The 20,825-nt window shown below is 33.1% G+C and overlaps 1 protein-coding gene across 1 annotated transcript in view; it reads right to left on the bottom strand.

Annotated features, from left to right (window-relative positions):
* Positions 1 to 20,825, bottom strand: part of LOC124535330 — a 164,262-nt gene that overhangs the window by 15,646 nt on the left and 127,791 nt on the right. The window contains exons 2-3 of the mRNA XM_047111517.1: positions 12,049 to 12,257; positions 1,703 to 1,838 (exon numbers count right to left, since the gene is read on the bottom strand). Of these exons, the coding sequence (XP_046967473.1) occupies positions 1,703 to 1,838; positions 12,049 to 12,257 (345 nt within the window). The remainder of the gene's footprint in view (positions 1 to 1,702; positions 1,839 to 12,048; positions 12,258 to 20,825) is intronic.

Raw genomic sequence — 20,825 nt, forward strand, 5'->3', positions numbered from 1 at the left:
TAATTTGCAATTAAGAATACAATAAGGGTCAATGACCATAGTATGTGTAAGAAGTAACGCTAAACGCTAACGGATAAGGCTTCCTCTTCCATTAAGGAGAGGGTTTGGAACATATTCCACCACGCTGTTCCAATGCGAGTTGGTGGAATGCACATGTGGCAGAATTTCGATGAAATTAGATACATGCGGGTTTCCTCACGATGTTTCCCTTCACCGCCGATATAAATATATATTCTTAGACGTAATCAAGACAGAATGCCATAAACAATAATTTAGCAGATGAAACTTGAAGATGGCAAAACTCGAACCTGCAATCTCCTAAGATCTAAGTTTTAGCTACTTCGTTCTAAGAACTTTGAAGTACATATAAAATTCCTTGTGTTTCATCATATGTGATCTTAATTTTATTTTCATACAACATTTCCATTGTCATGTGTCTTAGTAAAGTAGGACAAAGGCTCTCTTTTTAATGAGAATTGTTAGTGTTCGTGAGAAGCGAGACATGCAGACGAGATTGTAAATTACTGTTTAGATATATGATTTTGTTTCATGTCTAACCTGTTTTCGAAGTGAATATGAGAATATTATTTGTTCTGTGCCTGCGACTTCATTGAGTTTAACAAAAAGGTCACTGGTTCAGTTGGCACATTTTTCTATTACTTATTTAAAGGAGTCTAAGCTACTCCTTGATTACATGAGCTATCTGCTAGTGAAAGACCTGTTAAATTATTTCAGCCGTTCCAGAGATTAGCCGAACAAACGGGCAGACAAATATTGTGCAAAATGTTATTTTGGTGTATGTAATTTTACACAGGATTTGACTTTGAAAAGCTTGAAGAGACTCCAGCTCCTCAGATGTTTTCCCGTGAAACGTCAATAGTAATATAATTGTATTCTAGTTTGACGAATGAATGAACCATTGTAACTACAGGCATAAGGGACATAACATCTTAGCTCCAAAGTTCGCGGTGGCATTCACGATAAAAGGAATAGTGTTTTTTTTTTCGGTTATGCAATGAAAAAAGTCACAAAGGATGAATATACAAATGTATTTTTTAATAAATACTCATGTTGACTTAACATCGATACACAAACATTTCTTTACATCTGAAATTCAAAGGCATAAAGGTTTGAAGTAAACAAATTAAATATTGAGTTGATTCTTTCAGAACTGGTAATACGTTTTTGACAGTCAATAAGCAATGAATTATTATGTTGATTTGATGAAATTACAAAAGTAATGGTTTCAATAAAAGTAGTTTAAACTGTCATTCCAATTATTTCGAAAGTCGCTTAACAATGAGTTGTTAAATAGGTACGACACAACTTAGATGTAGCATCGGCAAAAATCGTAAAACCGATCACATCCGAATTGAGTACACCATCCCAAAACATCAATATCTATTTCTTATGTGAAAATGATCTTTACACAAACGTAATAACTAGTAATATCATATAAACTAATATATACGTCAATTGGACGGACGATTTACATGCACTGGCTCTCTAGGGTTGAACGCGGGAATCTATAGCGACGATTAGCGATGAATGGCGCGATAGGGAGCTATTTCTATTGGGTGTATACATTGGTAGTAATCAGTTTTATTAAATGTGCCTATGCTACATCTAAGTTGTGTCGTACTATACGCTAAATATATGAAAATTCCAAAAGAGCCCAATTATAAGTTAGTGCAATTCTTACCTATGACATCGATGAACTTCGTAGCTATCTGCGTCGCGAAGGATGGGGAGTCTGCCGTTACTTCACAAGAGAAATTCCCGGCGAGGCCGAGTTCCAAGCGCCGGAGTAGTACTTGGGTACCATTGGAGCGATTCATCTGAAAGTTTGTGTCGACAAATTTAATAGGATTGTTAGAAGCGAGCTTCATGAAACTTGACCCGTTGAAAAACAGCCAATTCTTTTCACACTGCTTAGTACGCTGAAATATTAATTAATATTTTTACAATAAATTAAATAAGTCAAAGGCTTATAATATAAGGAGTAAATTATGTAACTTTATATGTTCAAAATTTTATATTACAACGGTTTTGGATAAGTCTATGGCTACCACCATCATAGCCTACACGAAGAGATGCTGGTCACGTGATATTGATAACAACAAATCATAATGTTGTCTTAAATTTTCGCGATTACACATTGAAATAAAACTTTAACTTTACTAGTTTTATTTCAACAACAAATCAGCCTGTAAATTACCCACTGTTGGGTTAAGGTCTCCCTTTGAGGAGAGAGTTCGGAAAGACGGATGATGGTTCATAGAGTGTGCGTGTGTTTATTATTAGAGGCACAACGTTCATAGACATGAGCTCTTAGTTTCAAGGTTTTTGGTGCATATGCTTTTTTAGGAATACATGTAATTGTTCACAAACGTCCAGTCGCAGCGTAATAATCATCTTTTTGACTATTCTTGGTCTAGTAGAATAAGTGAAACAGAAAATTTTAATACTTATTTAGATTTAGATTATAAACATTTTAAAGAACATGAGTGAAAATATTATTTGACTGGAAATGAATGTTATGTAGCGCCTTCGCTTTAAAAGAATCTGGACGAATAAATTGAAAAAAGCTGCTGGCATTTTAAAAATATCACGATTTGCGCAGTAATCACTTAATGAAGTTTGCAGTTGAACTTGAACCTAGGTGAAGCAGGGCGAAAACCTTCATTAAAAGTGACTTCGTCTTATTGCCTCCACTGGTGACAGAAGGGCTGATTCATGTTTTCAGTCCAAAAGATCGGAATTTCGATTCAATGATTGGGCTTGATTTTCCATAGAATCGTGATTTGAAAAATAACTATTTTTATTTTATTCAGAAGATTTATATATGGCAGAATGTCTATGAAATTAAACACCGAGCACGAAATGAATTAGAAAGAGAAATTAAGCACATGAATATACAGTGGTGCTTGCCTGGATTTGACCCGCAATCATCGGTTAAGATACACGCGTTCTAACCACTGGCTTTCTCCGCTTTGAAAACATGTATATCCAATTGAAACTTAATATAAGTATCTGCTCGTGTCTGTATCAATGCTTAGCTTACTATATAGTATCATTATTATGAACATAACTAGTTCAGCTATACCGAAAAATTTTACTTTCATAAAATCCACAATAGTTCCACTTGAAAAACCTTAAAATATGTATCAAACGTTCTCGTATACTCGGATCCAGTCGAACGCTTTTGAATATTTCAACACAATGTTCTACATCAAAACTCGTACAGAGCCATACACACAACACAAAGCTACAAACCGTATTATCGTACATAATAATATAGAGTACAAAGCTTATATTCATAATGATACATTTAAACTTCATACATATACTAACATTGGAGTGTCTGTTTGTGATATTAAAATAGCCCTTTTTTACTCAATGCATATGTGTGTATACATGGTACATATACCAAAATAACATTTTTTACAATTTTTGTCTGTCTGTCTGTTTGTTCCGGCTAATGTCTGGAATTGCTAGACCGATTTTGACGGTACTTTCACTGGCAGATAACTGATATAATAACGAGTAACATCGGCTACTATATTTTTTTTTGTTAAATTCAAACGCGTACAAGGTCCCGACACAGCTAGTTTAAATATAAATCAAATAGTTGTATACATTTGAACTCAAACGAGGAAAGGAGTATTTTAATGATTAATTTCAAAGGTTCATACAATCATGAAACGGATCAAATAAAACCACATGCTTACGTTTTAAGGAAATCTTTATGTAATATATTATGTACAGTCGGGGTAAGAATAGGTTCGTCACATTAAGATCTATTTTCGTGTGCACAATATGAGCGATAAACTGCTTTAGCGATCGAGAATGACATATTGCGTCGCAATGATTTGATGTTTAGTTCCAAAGGGTATTAAGAGTTTACTAGATAAAGGAATGAATTTGAAAACTGACGAAGGTTTTCTTACTCTGACTGTACTTAATTTATTTGACTACATCAAATAATTTTGTATAACAGCTCATGTTTAAATGGGAATTTAGGTACGCAATATTGTTTTATATGGGAATATTTTTCTTCTGTATTGTAAGGGTATCATGTCAAATATAATTAGATAGTAAAGTAAAGTAACAGCCTGTAAATTCCCCACTGCTGGGCAAAAGCCCCCTCTTCCATGAAGGAGAGGGTTTGGAACTTATTCTACCGCGCTGTTCCAATGCGGGTTCGTGGAATGCACATGTAGCAGAATTTCGATGAAATTAGACACATGCAGGTTTCCTCACGATATTTTCCTTCACCGCCGAGCACGAGATAAATTATAAACACAAATAAAGCACATATATATATAAATATACAGTGGTGTTTGCCTGGGTTTGAACCCGCAACCATCGGTTAAGATGTACGCGTTCGAACCACTGTACCATCTCAGCTCTAATGTGTTAAATGATAGTTAAAAATCTTATCAATACGAATATAACGCAGTTGGTTAATAATTTTACATTGTAATCACATAACCTCGATGAGTAGTATACTAACAGTAGTTTCTGATACTTCGGTAGTCTAGATTACAACTGCTTTTAAATAATTTTAGCATGCATTGTTATTAAAAATATACTTAAGTACAACTTTTGACACTACTTTTGGAAAATTTTTAGAAGATAAAATTTTAACAAAAAGAAAAACCGACTTCAAACAAAACACTATTTTAAAACAGATAAAAATTTACTAAAAAGTAATAAAAATAATTGCATATTTAACATATTTTTGAGAGTCCTCCTAGGTAAAATGAAATGAAAAATATTAGACTACTTAAAAGTCGATTTACGATTATATAAGGTAGTTATAGTTATTGTTATATTTGGAGCCGGTGTCAGCCACGGGCACACGCTTCAACAATCAAAAGAAAGAAGCGATACGAGCCTCTTGATTGGCCCAGTATAATATCGTGTAAAAGGTAATTTGTAAGAAATATACTTCTTAAAGTATTCTCGTATTGTTTTTTGATAGATATAGTATAAGGTTAGCTGACACCTAGAATAGTGTTTTGTTTGAAGTCGGTTTTTCTTTTTGTTAAAATTTTATTTTTTTTTTGATTTTAAGTGAAGCTGATGTAGACTAACATTTTTTTCTTAATATGGATAGATTAAGCGTGCCGTTTATATGAATCAGAAACTACTTCGGGGACAATTTCAAAAGAAAATTTCGAATAAAGCAAAAATAGACTTTCGAAATGTGGTTTTAATACGTCATGCGGCATAAACTACAAGGTACCACCCTCGAAAGAGCTGTAATCGACCTCAGTAAAAAAACTTTGCAAAAGAGCTATTCGTATGCTATGTCGTACATCATATGACATCACATCATATACACAAAATTTGATTAAAGACAGTAAGAAATTCTGCCCCAAATCGCACCCTAACTGTAAGCCGTTTAGGAGTTCCATCAATACATAGTATATATTTAAAACTACGTAACGGATTTTGATGCGGTTTTTTTTAATAGATAGTGTAATTCAAGTGGAAGGTTTGTGTGTATAATTAATGAACAATGTAGTAAAGAAACACTGACAATTTTAGAAGTTTGCAATGTGATGTCGTAAATAAAGAAATTTCTTTAGTATATTTAGTATTAGTATTAGCACTCGTGAGAATTCGGGGCGGGTCGCTAGTTGATTATAATATTCGATTATGACAATTACATGAACATAACCACGTTCCGGAAGGTGATTCAAATATCCAAGTAACCCATAAATAAAAGATTCGACCGAGTATTGCTAACGTGCTCCTCAGAATTGTTCTGTTCCCTCCCGTTCCCTTAATTTGTCATGGATGCTATGCTCAGAACCTTAACAAAATTTTCATCAAACTACCCTTAAAGTATATTCTTTATAATAAAAAAAGAATCATAAAAATTGAATTGAATTGATTGAGTTATTCACCTATTTATCGCGCACATACTTATGTCGTTTTCATACGGATACCTACATCGGAAAAAAATAAAATTAAAATGGGACCCCACGGGAAGCTCTACCTTTCAAACAAAAAAAAATATCAAAATCGATCCACCCAGTAAAAAGATATGAGGTAACAAACATAAAAAAAAAACAAAAAAAAAAAAATACAGACGAATTGATAACCTCCTCCTTTTTGAAGTCGGTTGAAAAAGGATTTTTGTCATAATCTAAAGGCAACTTGAGCGACGCCACGGGTTCAGCTAGTATATAATAGGATACATTATATGATATTTCTATCGTAAAGAAGAAGTTTACATAACAATACTATGAATTATTTCCTTTGTATTATTAATCGGTCGTAGAGTTCATCGAACCCTGTATATCAATCAGCTCGACGGCCCTTTATTTGGAACCTAAGAAATCAAAATTCCTCTTATACCGACATGTTGCTAACTTCAATTGTACATATATTTATAACATATGTAAAATTGATTCGGGGCTTCTCATAGTGTTCTAAGAATTTATATTACGAAATTCTTCACTGTGAGTAAGAACTCCATCATTTTTCAAACATTGTAAATAAGAGCGTCGTACATTTGACAGCGAGGAAAGGAAGGTTGTTACGCGCTTTTACTCTAATAGTTACTTTTGTCGTTTTACTTCTGTTTCAATAACAATTCAATCAATAAAAAATAATACGTTTATGTGGCTTTTACTGTCGCTTATATAAAATAAAAAATCAAACTAAAAATACATTTTATTCAAATAGGCTTTTGCAATCATTTTGAATCGTCATTTAACAAGTATATTAAGTGAAGCTACCACCGGTTAGGAAAGTAGATTCAATCTAGAAGAACCGGCAAGAGACTTAGTAGTTACTCTTTTCAACATTTAAAACTTAAAAAAAATACATATTAATGTAAAATATTAATAGTGTTTATAATTCATCTCGTGCTCGGCGGTGAAGGAAAACATAGTGAGGAAATCTGCACGTGTCTAATTTTGTCCCGCATTGGAACAGCGTGATGGAATATGTTCCAAACCTCCTCTTCAAAGAGAGAGGAAGCCTTAGCCCAGCAGAGGGAAATTTACAGGCGATAATAGAATTATAGTCTTGGTCTTCTGATGAAGTACCTGAGTATCGCGCTAAATGAGACAACTTCGACAAAATCACTGTATTTTCATGTAGTCACAATAAGCTCCTAGACAATAGTGTCGTCGCTAACGCTCGCTAGGCAACTAAACAGAAAGGACGTCGAGCACTTGTCACTCATAGTCTACACAGCGACACTTGGTAACACTTGTGTTTCGATATGTGATAAGCTATATAAAGCGTCTTATGATAGCTGTATTAATGATAATAATATTAGCAGAAGCAGTTTTATTTAAAATATATACGCGTAGTAAATCAAACATTACTTAATTTTTAAAATAATAAATTAAAATAACAACGACAATAATCAAAACTTAGTTACAATAACAATAATGATAGATGTTAAACTTAGTTTGACGAGAGGTCCGCTCCACAAAGTCTCGAAATAGTAATGACCTGCCGATTTTTTTTAATTTCGAATGAAAAGTGGCTGTTGGCCAGCGTGACCTCTACAGCGTCACCGGATGGGTGGGCGAGTCGCGGAACTCTGCCGGATGTTGGAAGCCCACTGAAGAGCTCAGCAAACGCGCGTCCTAAGGATGTCTCCTGTGAGGCCGGACCTTGTCTTAGGAGGCCGTCGACGTCTGAAGGGAAGACATTGTGTGCTCAGATGTTGTGCCCCATCAATAATATAGGAAGGACCTCGACTCCGCCGGCGGGGCAGTGTCTGTTTAATGTGTAACCTGTAGAGTTAGCATTTGCCGATATGATAGCATCGACAGGAGCGCTTAGTACGTCCTTTGGACATATGTCTATGCGTCTGCGGCGTATGACTATGCGTCGGATTTGAACCACCTGATGCAATTGCACTGCTTTAGATACTTTCTCTTGTTTTTTTTTTCCAATCATACCCTCTATTGTTTTTATTCTTCCAACAATACAATGTATAATAATAGAAAATATATCAAGTTTATTATATGGAAGAAGAAGTTTTGTAGTATTTAGGTACTGTATATGTAGAGACAGCAAAAATACGTCATCGTCTGTGAAAATTTTAACCTTCTAACCGTCACGGTTCACGAGATACAGACTGATAACAGACGGACAGCGGAGTCTTAATAATAGGGTCCCTTTAACCCTTTGGGAACGGAACCCTAATAAGGACAAAAAGGTCTTCAGCGGTTAATAGAAACAATTTATTTATGCCAATTGCACATTTATTATTTGTTAATAAAGTTTTTTTTAAATATCTAAAACATCGTAAAGATCAAAAGTCAATGTTTCAAGTATCGGTATGTATAATTTGGGCAATTGTTGGCTCAAACACAAGTACAATTTTTATTCTATACGAGAGGTCAACAGAATGGAAATATGATAATATACATTTTTGACAACTTAATTCACTTGGCGGTAACGCTTCGTGCTAGCTTGTGGGAGGTACGATGATATCTTCTACCGCCAAATAGCATCACTCAGTATTGTTGTGTTCTGGTTTGAAGGGTGAGTGAGCCAATGTCCACTATAAGTACTTGTGACGTAACACCAATGTTGGTGACGCATTGGTGATAGTTAATACGTCTTACAGGGCCAATATAGTGTACAAACGGTAGTGATCGTTTTGCCACCCAATCGCTAGCACAACTACTGATTTGACATCATAATAAGAAAATCTTATAAATATGTTGAAATTATATCTATTATAGATGTAATAAAAGCTAATAATTCAAATTAAGGAAATTCGAAGTTCATTGAACTTTAATTTTGTTAGTATAGAATAACAAGCAGTAATTCCGATTTCATGGCTGAATAAATCGAGTTCATTGACCGATCCAAAGATATCTTAATGTACCAGAAATATTCGATAGCTATTACCTTGAAAATAATCATACTATTATTTTCTACAAAATTGTATAGATACTTAGTTGTAACCCGAGGCTTCGCCCGCGTTTTAAAAAGAAGCCTAAGACCACAATTGAAATTCAGAGTTCTACTAGTTTGCCCTCGACTCTTCGCGTTTATTCAAAAGATTTATTAGGAATATCCAAACATATGACACTTTTTGTTTCGATATAATTTCATTGTAAACTGCTAGTTACTTATTTACAGTTGGCGCCAATGCGATGAAACTCTATTGAAATAAAATGAAAAGGATTTTATCGATAACCGGCCAATTTTTAATTTTAACAATTTAGTAAATTGCAATAAAAATTCCTCTTTAATTTTCTACACATATAGGGCTAGAGGTCTTCACAATAACCGATTATTATGTGCAGCTATCGTCCCATAATAATGTAATACTGATAACGATGAAGCCTTTAGTTTAATCTTCATTTTAAGTAACGTTACAAAATAGTTGGATAAAATAGATCTTAATTTATATTATGTTTATTAATTTTTCATCTAGGTACTCGGTAGAGATTTTTTAATTTAACTTTAAAGTAGCTAAAATATTACACATAAAAAATGATCGAATAAATATTTATATTAGTTTTCCATGTAAATTTATATCCCGTTGTACGCAGAGACAAAGAGGCGTCGTACAATTGAAAATCAGTGTCCGGTTTCTGAACCTAACTTGTAAGCTGAATAGCGCACCTGAATATGACACATCATCATTAATGTATATATTTCTACACTCGTTCTTAACCGCGGCTTCGTTCACTTTTAAGGGATCGGTAATCAGGTATAGAGCATTAATTTTTTTGGAGTTTAAGTTTGGTTCATACTTCATATACCCCGAGAATTCTCCCTAGGTGTTGGAGGCCCGTATAGGCGGGCCGACCATCAGGGCGTCACGGTAGCATGCGAAAGCGATCCCGTGGCGCCCACCGAAAAAACGGAGAAAATATGGTTCATACCTCATTCAAGTTTAGCCGCAAAAGAACAAAATGTATTTCAAATTTATGACATTAGAAAAGAAAGGAAATAATCATACTAAAAATTTGCCTTTGTTTTATACAATTATTAATATAAAATTATAATTCCGCCAACAATACTTGTTATAATCTTCTTCATTCACACACATGTATAGGCTTAACTCACACTGTCTTACGAACACACACATCTGCGTTACAGTCTTATTATACATACGTGATACGTATATAGACATTAAAATTATATATATTCGTGGAAGCTTTATCGTTCGCCGGTAAATAAGCATTGTGTTGTGAAGTTCATTGACCGCATTATGAGTTTCGAATAATCTGTTAGGAAGTTCTTTCAATCTCATGTATTTACATATTCGAAGGTGACAATTAAAGTAATTGTGATCGCTGTATAATATTCTGCTTTTTTTTTAATGTGTATATTTCAGAACTTAATTACGGATGGACTATTCATATATGTAATTTAAAATCAGTTTTGAATTTCGACGGAAGCTGAACACCAATTTTGATTGCAGACATTGATTTTCAAACCTTCTTTTTTATTCTTTGTAAAGTAATACTTTATTTATTTGAAATATATTATACAGACACTATTGCTTATACTCAATTTATAAACTCATGATTGTCACATAAATAGTTTAAATTTAAAAGTAATGATACTACGTAGCTCACATAATAATATATACTTAATGTTCTTCAAACTGCGCTACCGCTTCTGACAAAAGTTGTATGTATATTGGTGGAGCATTTTCACTTGTGTAACATAACAAAAATATATAGTATTGATTTCGTGCGTGTTGTTGAATAAAAACATCGATAGAAAATCTGACATGTCTTGAATACAAATCTGCCACACGTGTATTCCTCAATGTGGTCAGCAGCGTGGAAGTAGCTCCTTTCCTAACCTCATCTTGTGACAAAACGAGAGGTTGTATCATCTCATCAGTGAATTATTTACATAATTTACTTTTATATTATATACTTTCAATATATAATACAAGACGATATCACGATAAAATCTTCAAGGTCTGAGGCAGGTAAAAATCGTTCTTGCGAAAATCGAAAACTTCAAGAAAATTTCATGCCCAAATAATTTCATAACTAATATAAAGGTACAGTTGGATCATTACAATAGCACTTATTATACAAGGTTTTTCATAATAATTTATACAAAATGTTCCGAGTTTTTTAAATGAACTAAAAAGTGAAACGACGACTAAACCACTCAGGGATCAAAAGTTTTACTGAACGAAATATCTGACCACGACACGTTCTAAAATCCTAGATTAATTGCGCAGCGGAAAACTCATGTCGTAGATTAGTCGAGAGCTTGAGGGAGTTGAACTTAAAATGCTCTGCGACTTATTTAAATTAATAGTTCTGATGTTTTTATATTTCTACTATATAGTGGATTGGATTGGATTTACAGCTGAGATGGCCCAGAGGTTAGAACGTGTGCATCTTAACTGTCAATTTCGGGTTCAATCTCAGGCAAGCACCACTATATACGTATGTGCTTAATTTGTGTTTATAATTCATCTCGTGCTCGGCGGCAAAGGAAAACATTGTTAGGAGACCTGCATGTGTCTAATTTCACCGAAATTCAGCCACATGTGCATTCCACCAACTCGCATTGGAACAGCGTGGTGGAATATGTTTGAAACCCTCTCCTTAATAGCAGAGGAGGCCTTAGCCCAGCAGTTTGAAATTTATAGGCTGTAACTTTACTTTTTTTTACTTTATTGTAGATTTACTTAGTAAGTCTTAATGTAAACCCGTATGGATACCATCTATTTAGTACGTATTCTACAGCTAGGCTGAATAGTGAACCATTATTATCAATACGTAGGTAATTACATGGCCAAAAGTATTGAGACAGTCAAGTGATAGTTAAAATTTTTTAAAGTGCCAATGATTTTGGGTGATTGCTGTCACTTTCCTTCAAGAAACAAAAAACTAACGATTTACAATTACATTAGTTATTTACGAGTAGTTGTCATACAGTGATACCTGATCAGTTTTTCGTTAAATCATTTATATTTATTTTGACGTAGTCCAAACTTTACTTTCTTTTTCGAATTTCATAGTAAGACATGAAGCTACGCATAATTTTGAACAGTGTAAAAATAATACTTACATCAACATAAATCCCTGGCAATCCAAATACTCTCGTTTCAGGGACCTCTAAAGGAGTGTACCTGAAGAATTCGTGGTTGCCACGATACCACTTGACGGAGTATAACGGCGCGCCTTGCATGTCTCTGTAGCAAATGAGAGCTGCTGTTCCTCCTTTGATAACGGTTGAAGGTTCCACTAGGAGTTGAACGTCTTTCAAACTGGTCACACCTATAACAAAGAGAATCACAGTCAACAATTGGAAATATTCTTTACATTTTTCACAGATAACTAGGGTTTTAGTAAATGCTCTAAGAGGTGCATAAAATGCAAAAACGCATGCGTCTGTGGAACTCACCGGCAAAGGGTGCCGGAATACCATTAAAAAGTACCCATAATATTGTCAAAATAAGAACTATATTTTTACACGTATGCCACGTAAGCCGCAAACGTAAATAATCTATGTGTATAGTAATATTATAAATATGAAAGTAACTGTCTGTTTAACGTTTTAAATTATCAATCAATTTCAAAGAGATTAAGTATTATAATAGTTTGGAGCCCGGGTCCATAGCCCGAGAATATAGGCTAGGCGATTTGAATTCAAGCCTCGAGAAGGTAAAATGTTTGATGACGTCGATGAAATAAATAGGCAGATATACATAGTGTGTCAAAATAATATGGATTTTAAAATGTGGATAGTTAATTTTTTTTTCCTTTTCTAGGTAGCAAAGAAAATAGATAAAAAAAATTAACCTTAGAAATGGTTTTTCATTACTACTCACTGTAAAAGTCATTCCATTGAAATTCCTACTGCTAGTAAGTGTAAGTTTGCAAGTATTTTTACTTCGCTTCTGCATCACAGAGTATTTTATACTAGTTAGAGATATTTTTCAACCGACTTCAAAAAGGAGGAGGTTATTAACTCGTCATATTTATTCAAATCGTCTGTATTTTTTATGTTTGTTACCTCATACCTTTTTAATGAGTAGACCGATTTTGATATATATTTTTTTTGAAAGCTAATGCTTTCCGTGTGGTCCACTCGACAATCGTATCTTTTAAGTAATATCTTTCATGTCATCCTACTTAGGAGGACTCTAAAAATATATTGAATAGGTACGCAATTATTTTTATTACTTTTTAGTGCACAATTATTTGTTTTAAAATAGGACTTTGTTTGAAGTCGATTTTTTTGGTTAAAATTTTATTTTATTAGTAATAATTTAAAGTACACAATATGTATATTAAAAAACATATGAACATTTCATAAGACTATAATATCTTTAACTTGTCATTAAAATATTACCAATTTTGCAATAGTAACAGTACTTTAATCACTTCATCAAATAAATCATAAAGTAAATTACGTCGAAAAAAAAGTTACAAAAAGGTTATTTCCAAACACACATTGATGATCAAAAGTATCGTACCGCTATGATCAATATATTAATGGAAATCAAACTTCGTCGTGCAGTCTATTAAGGTTTTCACAAAGTGAGCTGCAATATTTTGTGATAAAATTTCATATACATATTTATATTTTATTGGATATCACAGGGAACCTCTACATCCCTGATTTATATTAACTATATAGTATACTCTGCCTGCGACTTCGTGCGCCTTTTAATTTTACCAAAACGTTATTGTTCAGTTCTCAGATTTTATTATAACTTATTAATTGTATGGTAGCTTTTGTGATATTAAGTCGTTAGTGGTTTGCAATTTTACTCGAGATCGGCGCTGCATTTCTTCTCTTGAATACTTTTCTGTCGGGCGTCATATCACAAGTAACATTCTTTCTAACCATATCGTCTTTCACACAATCCATTCATCAAAATCAAAATAAACTTTATTCAAGTGGGCTTCTACAAGCACTTTTGAATCTTCATTTAACAATTAAATGAAGCTACCACCGGTTCGGAAAGTAGATTCTACCGAGAAGAACCGGAAAGAAACTCAGTCCCCTATCTCTATATTCATCCACATCCATGCTCAAGACCCTCGCAACATGGTCCTCACCCTTCCACATGATATGCCCATACCTTGACAGCCGGTTTCCACAAAGCTTCTCGAAAAAATATACTTTAATCATATTTATTGAACATATATAGGCAATAATATAAGTACTTAGATAAAAAATATTGACTCAATTTGCGCCAGGTTTTGTTAGAACTATTTCTAACTTTGAATTAAATTTAATCTTGTAAATTGACATAAAGTCTACTCAAATTAAGATTATTTTAATTTGATATGAATCGGATTCCCTGGAACAGATTACAATGGTCGTAAAATATGAAATGTTTTCTTTCAATAGTAATACTCTCATGGTCTCGTATTTTATTTTAAATTGAATCAATTTTACAGAAATGATACGTTTATTGTAGAACGAATACGAGTTGATTCGAGTTGACTTTTTGGGTCATTATGATCATTTTATCAATCAAAATTTTATATTAACGATATAAAATGTTGCAAGCAAAGAATATTCATTTATAATAAAGCGAAAGAGAGACTTCTTGAATACCTTTTTATGGATATCACGTATATATTTTACATAGTGTAAAACAAAATAGCGTATCGCTACTTATAGCTTTTAAACTACGCAATTCATTTTAAATTTCACCAATAAGCAGAGTGATTAAAAAGGAATATATATTTATATTCATATTATGGCAGAGCAAAGCGTCGACTTTAAAGTAAAGTAAAGTAAAGTAACAGCCTGTAAATTTCCCACTGCTGGGCTAATGGCCTCCTCTCTCATTTAGGAGAGGGCTTGGAACATATTCCACCACGCTGTTCCAATGCGGGTTGGTGGAATGCACATGTGTCAGAATTTCAATGAAATTAGACACATGCAGGTTTCCTCACGATGTTTTCCTTCACCGCTGAACACGAGATGAATTATAAACACAAATTAAGCACATATATACAGTGGTGCTTGCCTGGGTTTGAACCCGAAATCATCGGTTAAGATGCACGAGTTCTAACCACTGGGCCATCTCGGTTCTAGCGTCGACTTTAATTTTTTCTTAATTTGCGATAACTTTGATATAATTATGAGGACTAAGAAATAGCTACATAGCACATTGTATTATAACAAATAAATGTCATACTTTTATCATTTGTGTAACTTTTAAAGAGTATTCCAGACAAATAAACAATAATAACTATTGATTTTGGTAATTTGCAAACAGGTGAAGACAGAAAAAACGTCTTTGATTATGAAATCACAGAAAGCAATTACATTTGTCTGTATATATTTTTTACGCAGTAGCTGACTAATGTTACTTATAAACTTCAACGTTCGAAAAGTTTAAATTGCTTTTATATAATATATCAACTGCATACTTCACGTCAAACTTTGCAATTCCATTAATAAATGATACTTTGAATGTTCATCGTAAGTTACTTTCTAGGCTGACGTGTGTGTTTTTTGTGAACTAGCGTTTTTCTCCAGCGCTACATAGATTTATTTTTAATTATTATCATTACATACTCTATGTATAGAACCCGCCCAATCAGGAAGAGCTTTCGACAGTTGATAATTTCGCCCGGTATAGATTGTAATCTAACATTTTAACTTTGATAGAATACAATATAGCGAAAAATAATGCGTTAAATTGCAATCATATTTCCCAAGGATTATATAGTTTACAATCTGTTACAAGCATGTAGGCCACCTGATGGTAAATGGTCACCATCACCCATAGACAATGAAGCTGTAAGAAATATTAACTATTCCTTACATCGTCAATGTGCCACCAACCTTGGGAACTAAGATGTTGGGAACAAGGGACACCATGTGCCTGTAGTTACACTGGCTGGATTTATATAAAACTATCAAGTTCAAGATTTATACAAAAAAATATCTATGAAGCTAGCCTATCTAACATACGAAGTATCACAACAACTTTATCTGTCATATATATGTATATTAACACATTCTGATCTTTCCAGTATTCCTTCACCGGTCTGAAATAATAAACTCAAATTATGGATTTGAAATCTCAATGAATTTGCTCGGGCTAGAACCCAAAGTCATAAGATAAAATTTATGTGTTAAAACTACTGTAACTCATTTATATTTAATTTTATTTATATACATTTTATTTGACATGTATTTTAATATGTTCCGTGAAGTTTCGTTTTTCCTTACGTGAAAACTTCTCTCTGAAATCAAGCTCATGTTAACGGCATATGTGCTAAATCTAGTTTACATTGTATAAAACAAAGTCGTCTACTGCAGTCTGTCCCTATGTATGCTTAGACCTTTAAAATTACGCAACGGATTTTGATCCGATTTTTTAAATAGAGTGATTCAAGAGGAAAATCATAGACAATATAGTAATGAAACGCTGTCAATTTTAGAAGTTTCTAATATAATGTCGCATATAAACAAATTCGGTAGTATATTTAGTATCAGCATTACACCCGCGCGAAGCCGCTAATATAATACAATATGGAAATCAATTCTCATTTGTTTCTTTCATTCGCGTAATTAACTGTATTCATAATTGTGTAAGCTGTCGGTTAGTATGCGTTTATTAATTTTATTAATTGTATAATGTTACCTATTGTATGTCTATATTTAATTTTAATAATAGTGTGTAGTACGAAACAACTTAGATGTAGCATCGGCAAAATTCGTAAAACCGATCATATCCGAATTTAGTACATAACATTAACATTGTTTGACAAACTATGAAGTTGAAAATGAAATTCTTTAGAACCAAGAGAGATCTCACTTTGCATTGTATTCGTGCGAATCTGGTGATTTGACTTCATATCTTACTTAAGAAATGTTCACGACCGATTATATAATTACTATAGTACGACACAACTAAGATGTAACATCAGCAATCGTATTCAGCGATCGCGTGCGAATTAAGTACACCGTAAATCACAAATTATCAATATTTATTTTTTATGCGAATATGATCTTTACACAAACGTAATAACTTGTAATATCATATGATGTATATTCGTCAATTTGACACGTCGATTTACATGCACTTGCTTTCTCTGACGCGGGAATCTATAGCGACGAATAGCGTCGAATGGCGCGATAGGGGGCTATTTCTATTGGTTGTGTAAATCGGCAGTAATCGGTTTTATTTTCATTCCATTGCATTTTCCGATGCTACATCTAATTTGTGTCGTACTATATATACATCATACATCAAGTCCAACCACAGTTGAGGATAGACGTCGAGTGGAATCGAGGCGCCATCTTAACATTTTGACAGGTATTACGTCAATCCAATATCAAGTTCTGTCATAGATATCATAAATACTACTTTATGATATTTAATTACTGAAAAATGACAGCTAGTACATATACATAGCTATACACATTAAAATTTCTATAATTTCTATTTTTTTTTTTATAAAATAGGTTGGCAGTCGAGCATATGGGCCACCTGATGGTGGACGCCCATAGACAATGACGCTGTAAGAAATATTAACTATTCCTTACATCGCCAATGCGCCAAAAACCTTTTGAACTAAGATGCTATGACCCTTGTGCCTGTAATAACAATGGCTCACTCACCCTTCAAAATAGAACACAACAATACTGCGTACTGTTGTTTAGCGGTAGAATATCTGATGAGTGGGTGGTACCTACCCAGGCGGGCTTGCGGAAAGCCCTATCACCAACTATAAGAGTACAAGATTTTTTTTTAAAATTTTAATTTCCAACATTAATTTTCCTCTCTGTTACTCTATATAATTCATGAATGAGTTAATCACATTGTTTTGGTCTAGTTGCTCAAATCTTGAGTTCATAGCAATAAAAATTTAAGGTATTTTACTGATAATTAATTCTAGTATATTTAGAATTATTAGAATTATTTAGAACTCTGAAACTAAACTAAATTCCACGAAAAAGTAGTATCGATATTAGGCACTATAATATTTTACGCGGGGTTCAACTTACACGACGAGCTTACACAAAATCCCTCCATCGGATAAAGATCGACGAGTTTTATTCGCATGCCTGTTAACATTTTATATATTTTAGGAAGGTTACTGGACACTGGTTCAATTGTCGTTCAGTTCAATTTGTCGATAAATTAACGAATGCCACTCGACCTTCCAGAACTTTCCACACGAAGCCCTAACCAGTGTTATATTAGTTTAATAACGTTCTGCAATAAGATCTTAAATTAACATGGTTATTTTTATTACTAAAAGTATTAATTTCGGGATATTTACCATGTTTTTTATTTTTGTTCGGTGGGGCTCGATATTTCGACATTATCTACGTATGTCTTGTTCGCGAGTCTCGTGGTAAATAACCCGAAATTAATACCTTTAGTAACGTTCTACAATTTATTTATTTATTAAGAGTTACATAAAAAAAACTTACAACTAAAAACAATCCCTTAGATCTGATAGGTGTGAAAATTATCTGTCTATCATAGATAGATCATCTGCTTAAATCTATATTTTTAAATAAATCAACAATTTAAGAAACGAATATGATATTTTACAATCTTAAAAATTTACAAAATTAAAATTAAAGTAAAATTTGTTCGGAAATTACTTAATTGATATCGAAACTATATTTTGTATAGCTTTGATAGTAACTAATAATATTAGTGTCATCAAAATCAATGTGTTATACCAAGCGAATAGTAATAAATTTTGTCTGAATTATAATGTTATTAAAGATTTAATACAAAATTAGATTAATCGCTTGCAGAGATAAAGGGTGACTACTTTGACAATTTCAAAAGGCTATATAATGCAGAATTTCTAAGAAACGTCTGCAATAACAAGAAATTCTGAATCAAATGAAGTTTTCAGCATAAATTTTATTCAATAGATTTATTTCATAATTAATATCAGTTCTTGGTATCTTTAAATAGTTAAGTTATTTAAATTAACCTCATTATGTGTCGGTACGGTTAAGCGAGTTCGAGTAAGTTGGGAATAAATGGTTTTGAGTTTATTTTATCTGTGTAAATGTGAAAGTTTTTTTTGATTGATATGGCATATTGACGAATAGTCCACTTGATAGTAAATGGTCACCACAGTCTATAGACATTGGTAAGGTAAGAAATATTAAGCATAATTTATCTTTAATGTAATTGAATCTAAAATTATCCGCCATTCGCTACAGTAAAATCGGAATTCAATAGAAATGTGTACCTACCCAGGCGGACCCAACAGTACTAGTTTAAAGCAATGACTTAGATATAATTTTGAAGCTGTTAAAATTATTTATGCAAATTCTTTTTTCTACGTCTGAATATAAGAATGGACGGACGGATGAATGGATTTTTTTTTAATTATTTGGACACCATTACATATATTACTGTGATCCCAATTTAAGCAGCTAAAGAACTTGTGTTATGGAAAATCAAAAGTAACGACGGTACCAAAAACACCCAGACCCAAGACAAAATAGAAAACTAATGAACTTTTTCTACATCGATTCGGGTATCGAACTCAGGACCTCAAAGTGGCGTACCCATGAAAACCGGTGTACAAACTACTCAACCACGGAGGTCGTCAAATATTACAATATTTAGATATATACAGGGGTGTTACTTACACACAATACTACTATTATACTATTATGGCAAATAGTGTATTTATAAATTGCCTTATTTACAAACGAGAAAATGCCTCAGGGTTTCCTCATATTTAGGAATTTTTATATCAGAATATTTTTTTACAATTTCCGACTGAGATTACTTTATTCATAAGGAGTTAGAACGCGTTCATCTTAACAGATGATAGCGGGTCAAAACTACACAAGTACCACTAAATTTATATATGCCTAAATTGAGTTTGTAATTCTTCTCGTGCTCGGAGTTTAAGGAAAACATCGTGAGGAAACCTGCATGAATCTAATTTCATTGAAATTCTGCCACATCTGTAGCCACGAACTCGCTTTGGACCACCATAATAAATAGGTCCCATACCTTCCCGAGAGGGAGGATAGGCCTTATTCGAGCAGTGCTATATTTACAGACTGCTACATCTAATAATATTTAAAATGAAAATCACATTCGATATTTAAAATTAATAATAATTGGAAATTGTTTTTTTTTTACATAGTACTGCTTTTTTATTTAAATTTCAAGGTTCAAATTCTACACGCTTCAATTTGTTTCTATTCTAAAAAGGTTTTACTGCTGCCGTGTATATTGAGTTGCGAGCAATTTATATTTTTTAAACCGTGAAGCGACTTGATTCCCACGGGATGTTCAACAACTTGTATCTCAATTTTCTAGAAATATATAAGCCTTGTAAATTGAGTAGGCTTCAAGTTAATTTCATGTTAATCATTAAAAGTATATTCATCTATTTCAAGCTGAATATTACATGAACTAATATTTTATAAATGAATTAATTCTAATTACTTGCTGGCACCAACTCAAGATAAATTCTACCGTCAAACGACAGTACTCAGTATTGTTGTGTTCCGGTTTAAAGGGTGAGTGAGCCAGTTTAACTACAGGCACAAGGAACATAGCATCTTAGTTCACGGTTGGTGACGCATTGGCTATGTAAGGAATGGTTAATATTTCTTATAGCGCTATTATCTATGGGCGGTGGTGACCACTTACTATAAGGCGACCCGTCTCGTCCGCCAACCTATAGCATAAAAAATGATGAATAAATAAATCCTTAAATAAAACGTATAAGATTACATCAGTTGTATACAAAATTAAGTTTTTAAATTGTGGTAATATATAACAGAAACCCGTGATATTTATTCTTAATGAAATTAAGGTCGACTAGTAATGTAAAGGGTCGCAATATGTCAGCATTCGTCGATAT

This window comes from Vanessa cardui, chromosome 14 (genome assembly GCF_905220365.1).
Source record: "Vanessa cardui chromosome 14, ilVanCard2.1, whole genome shotgun sequence".
NCBI lineage: Eukaryota > Metazoa > Arthropoda > Insecta > Lepidoptera > Nymphalidae > Vanessa > Vanessa cardui.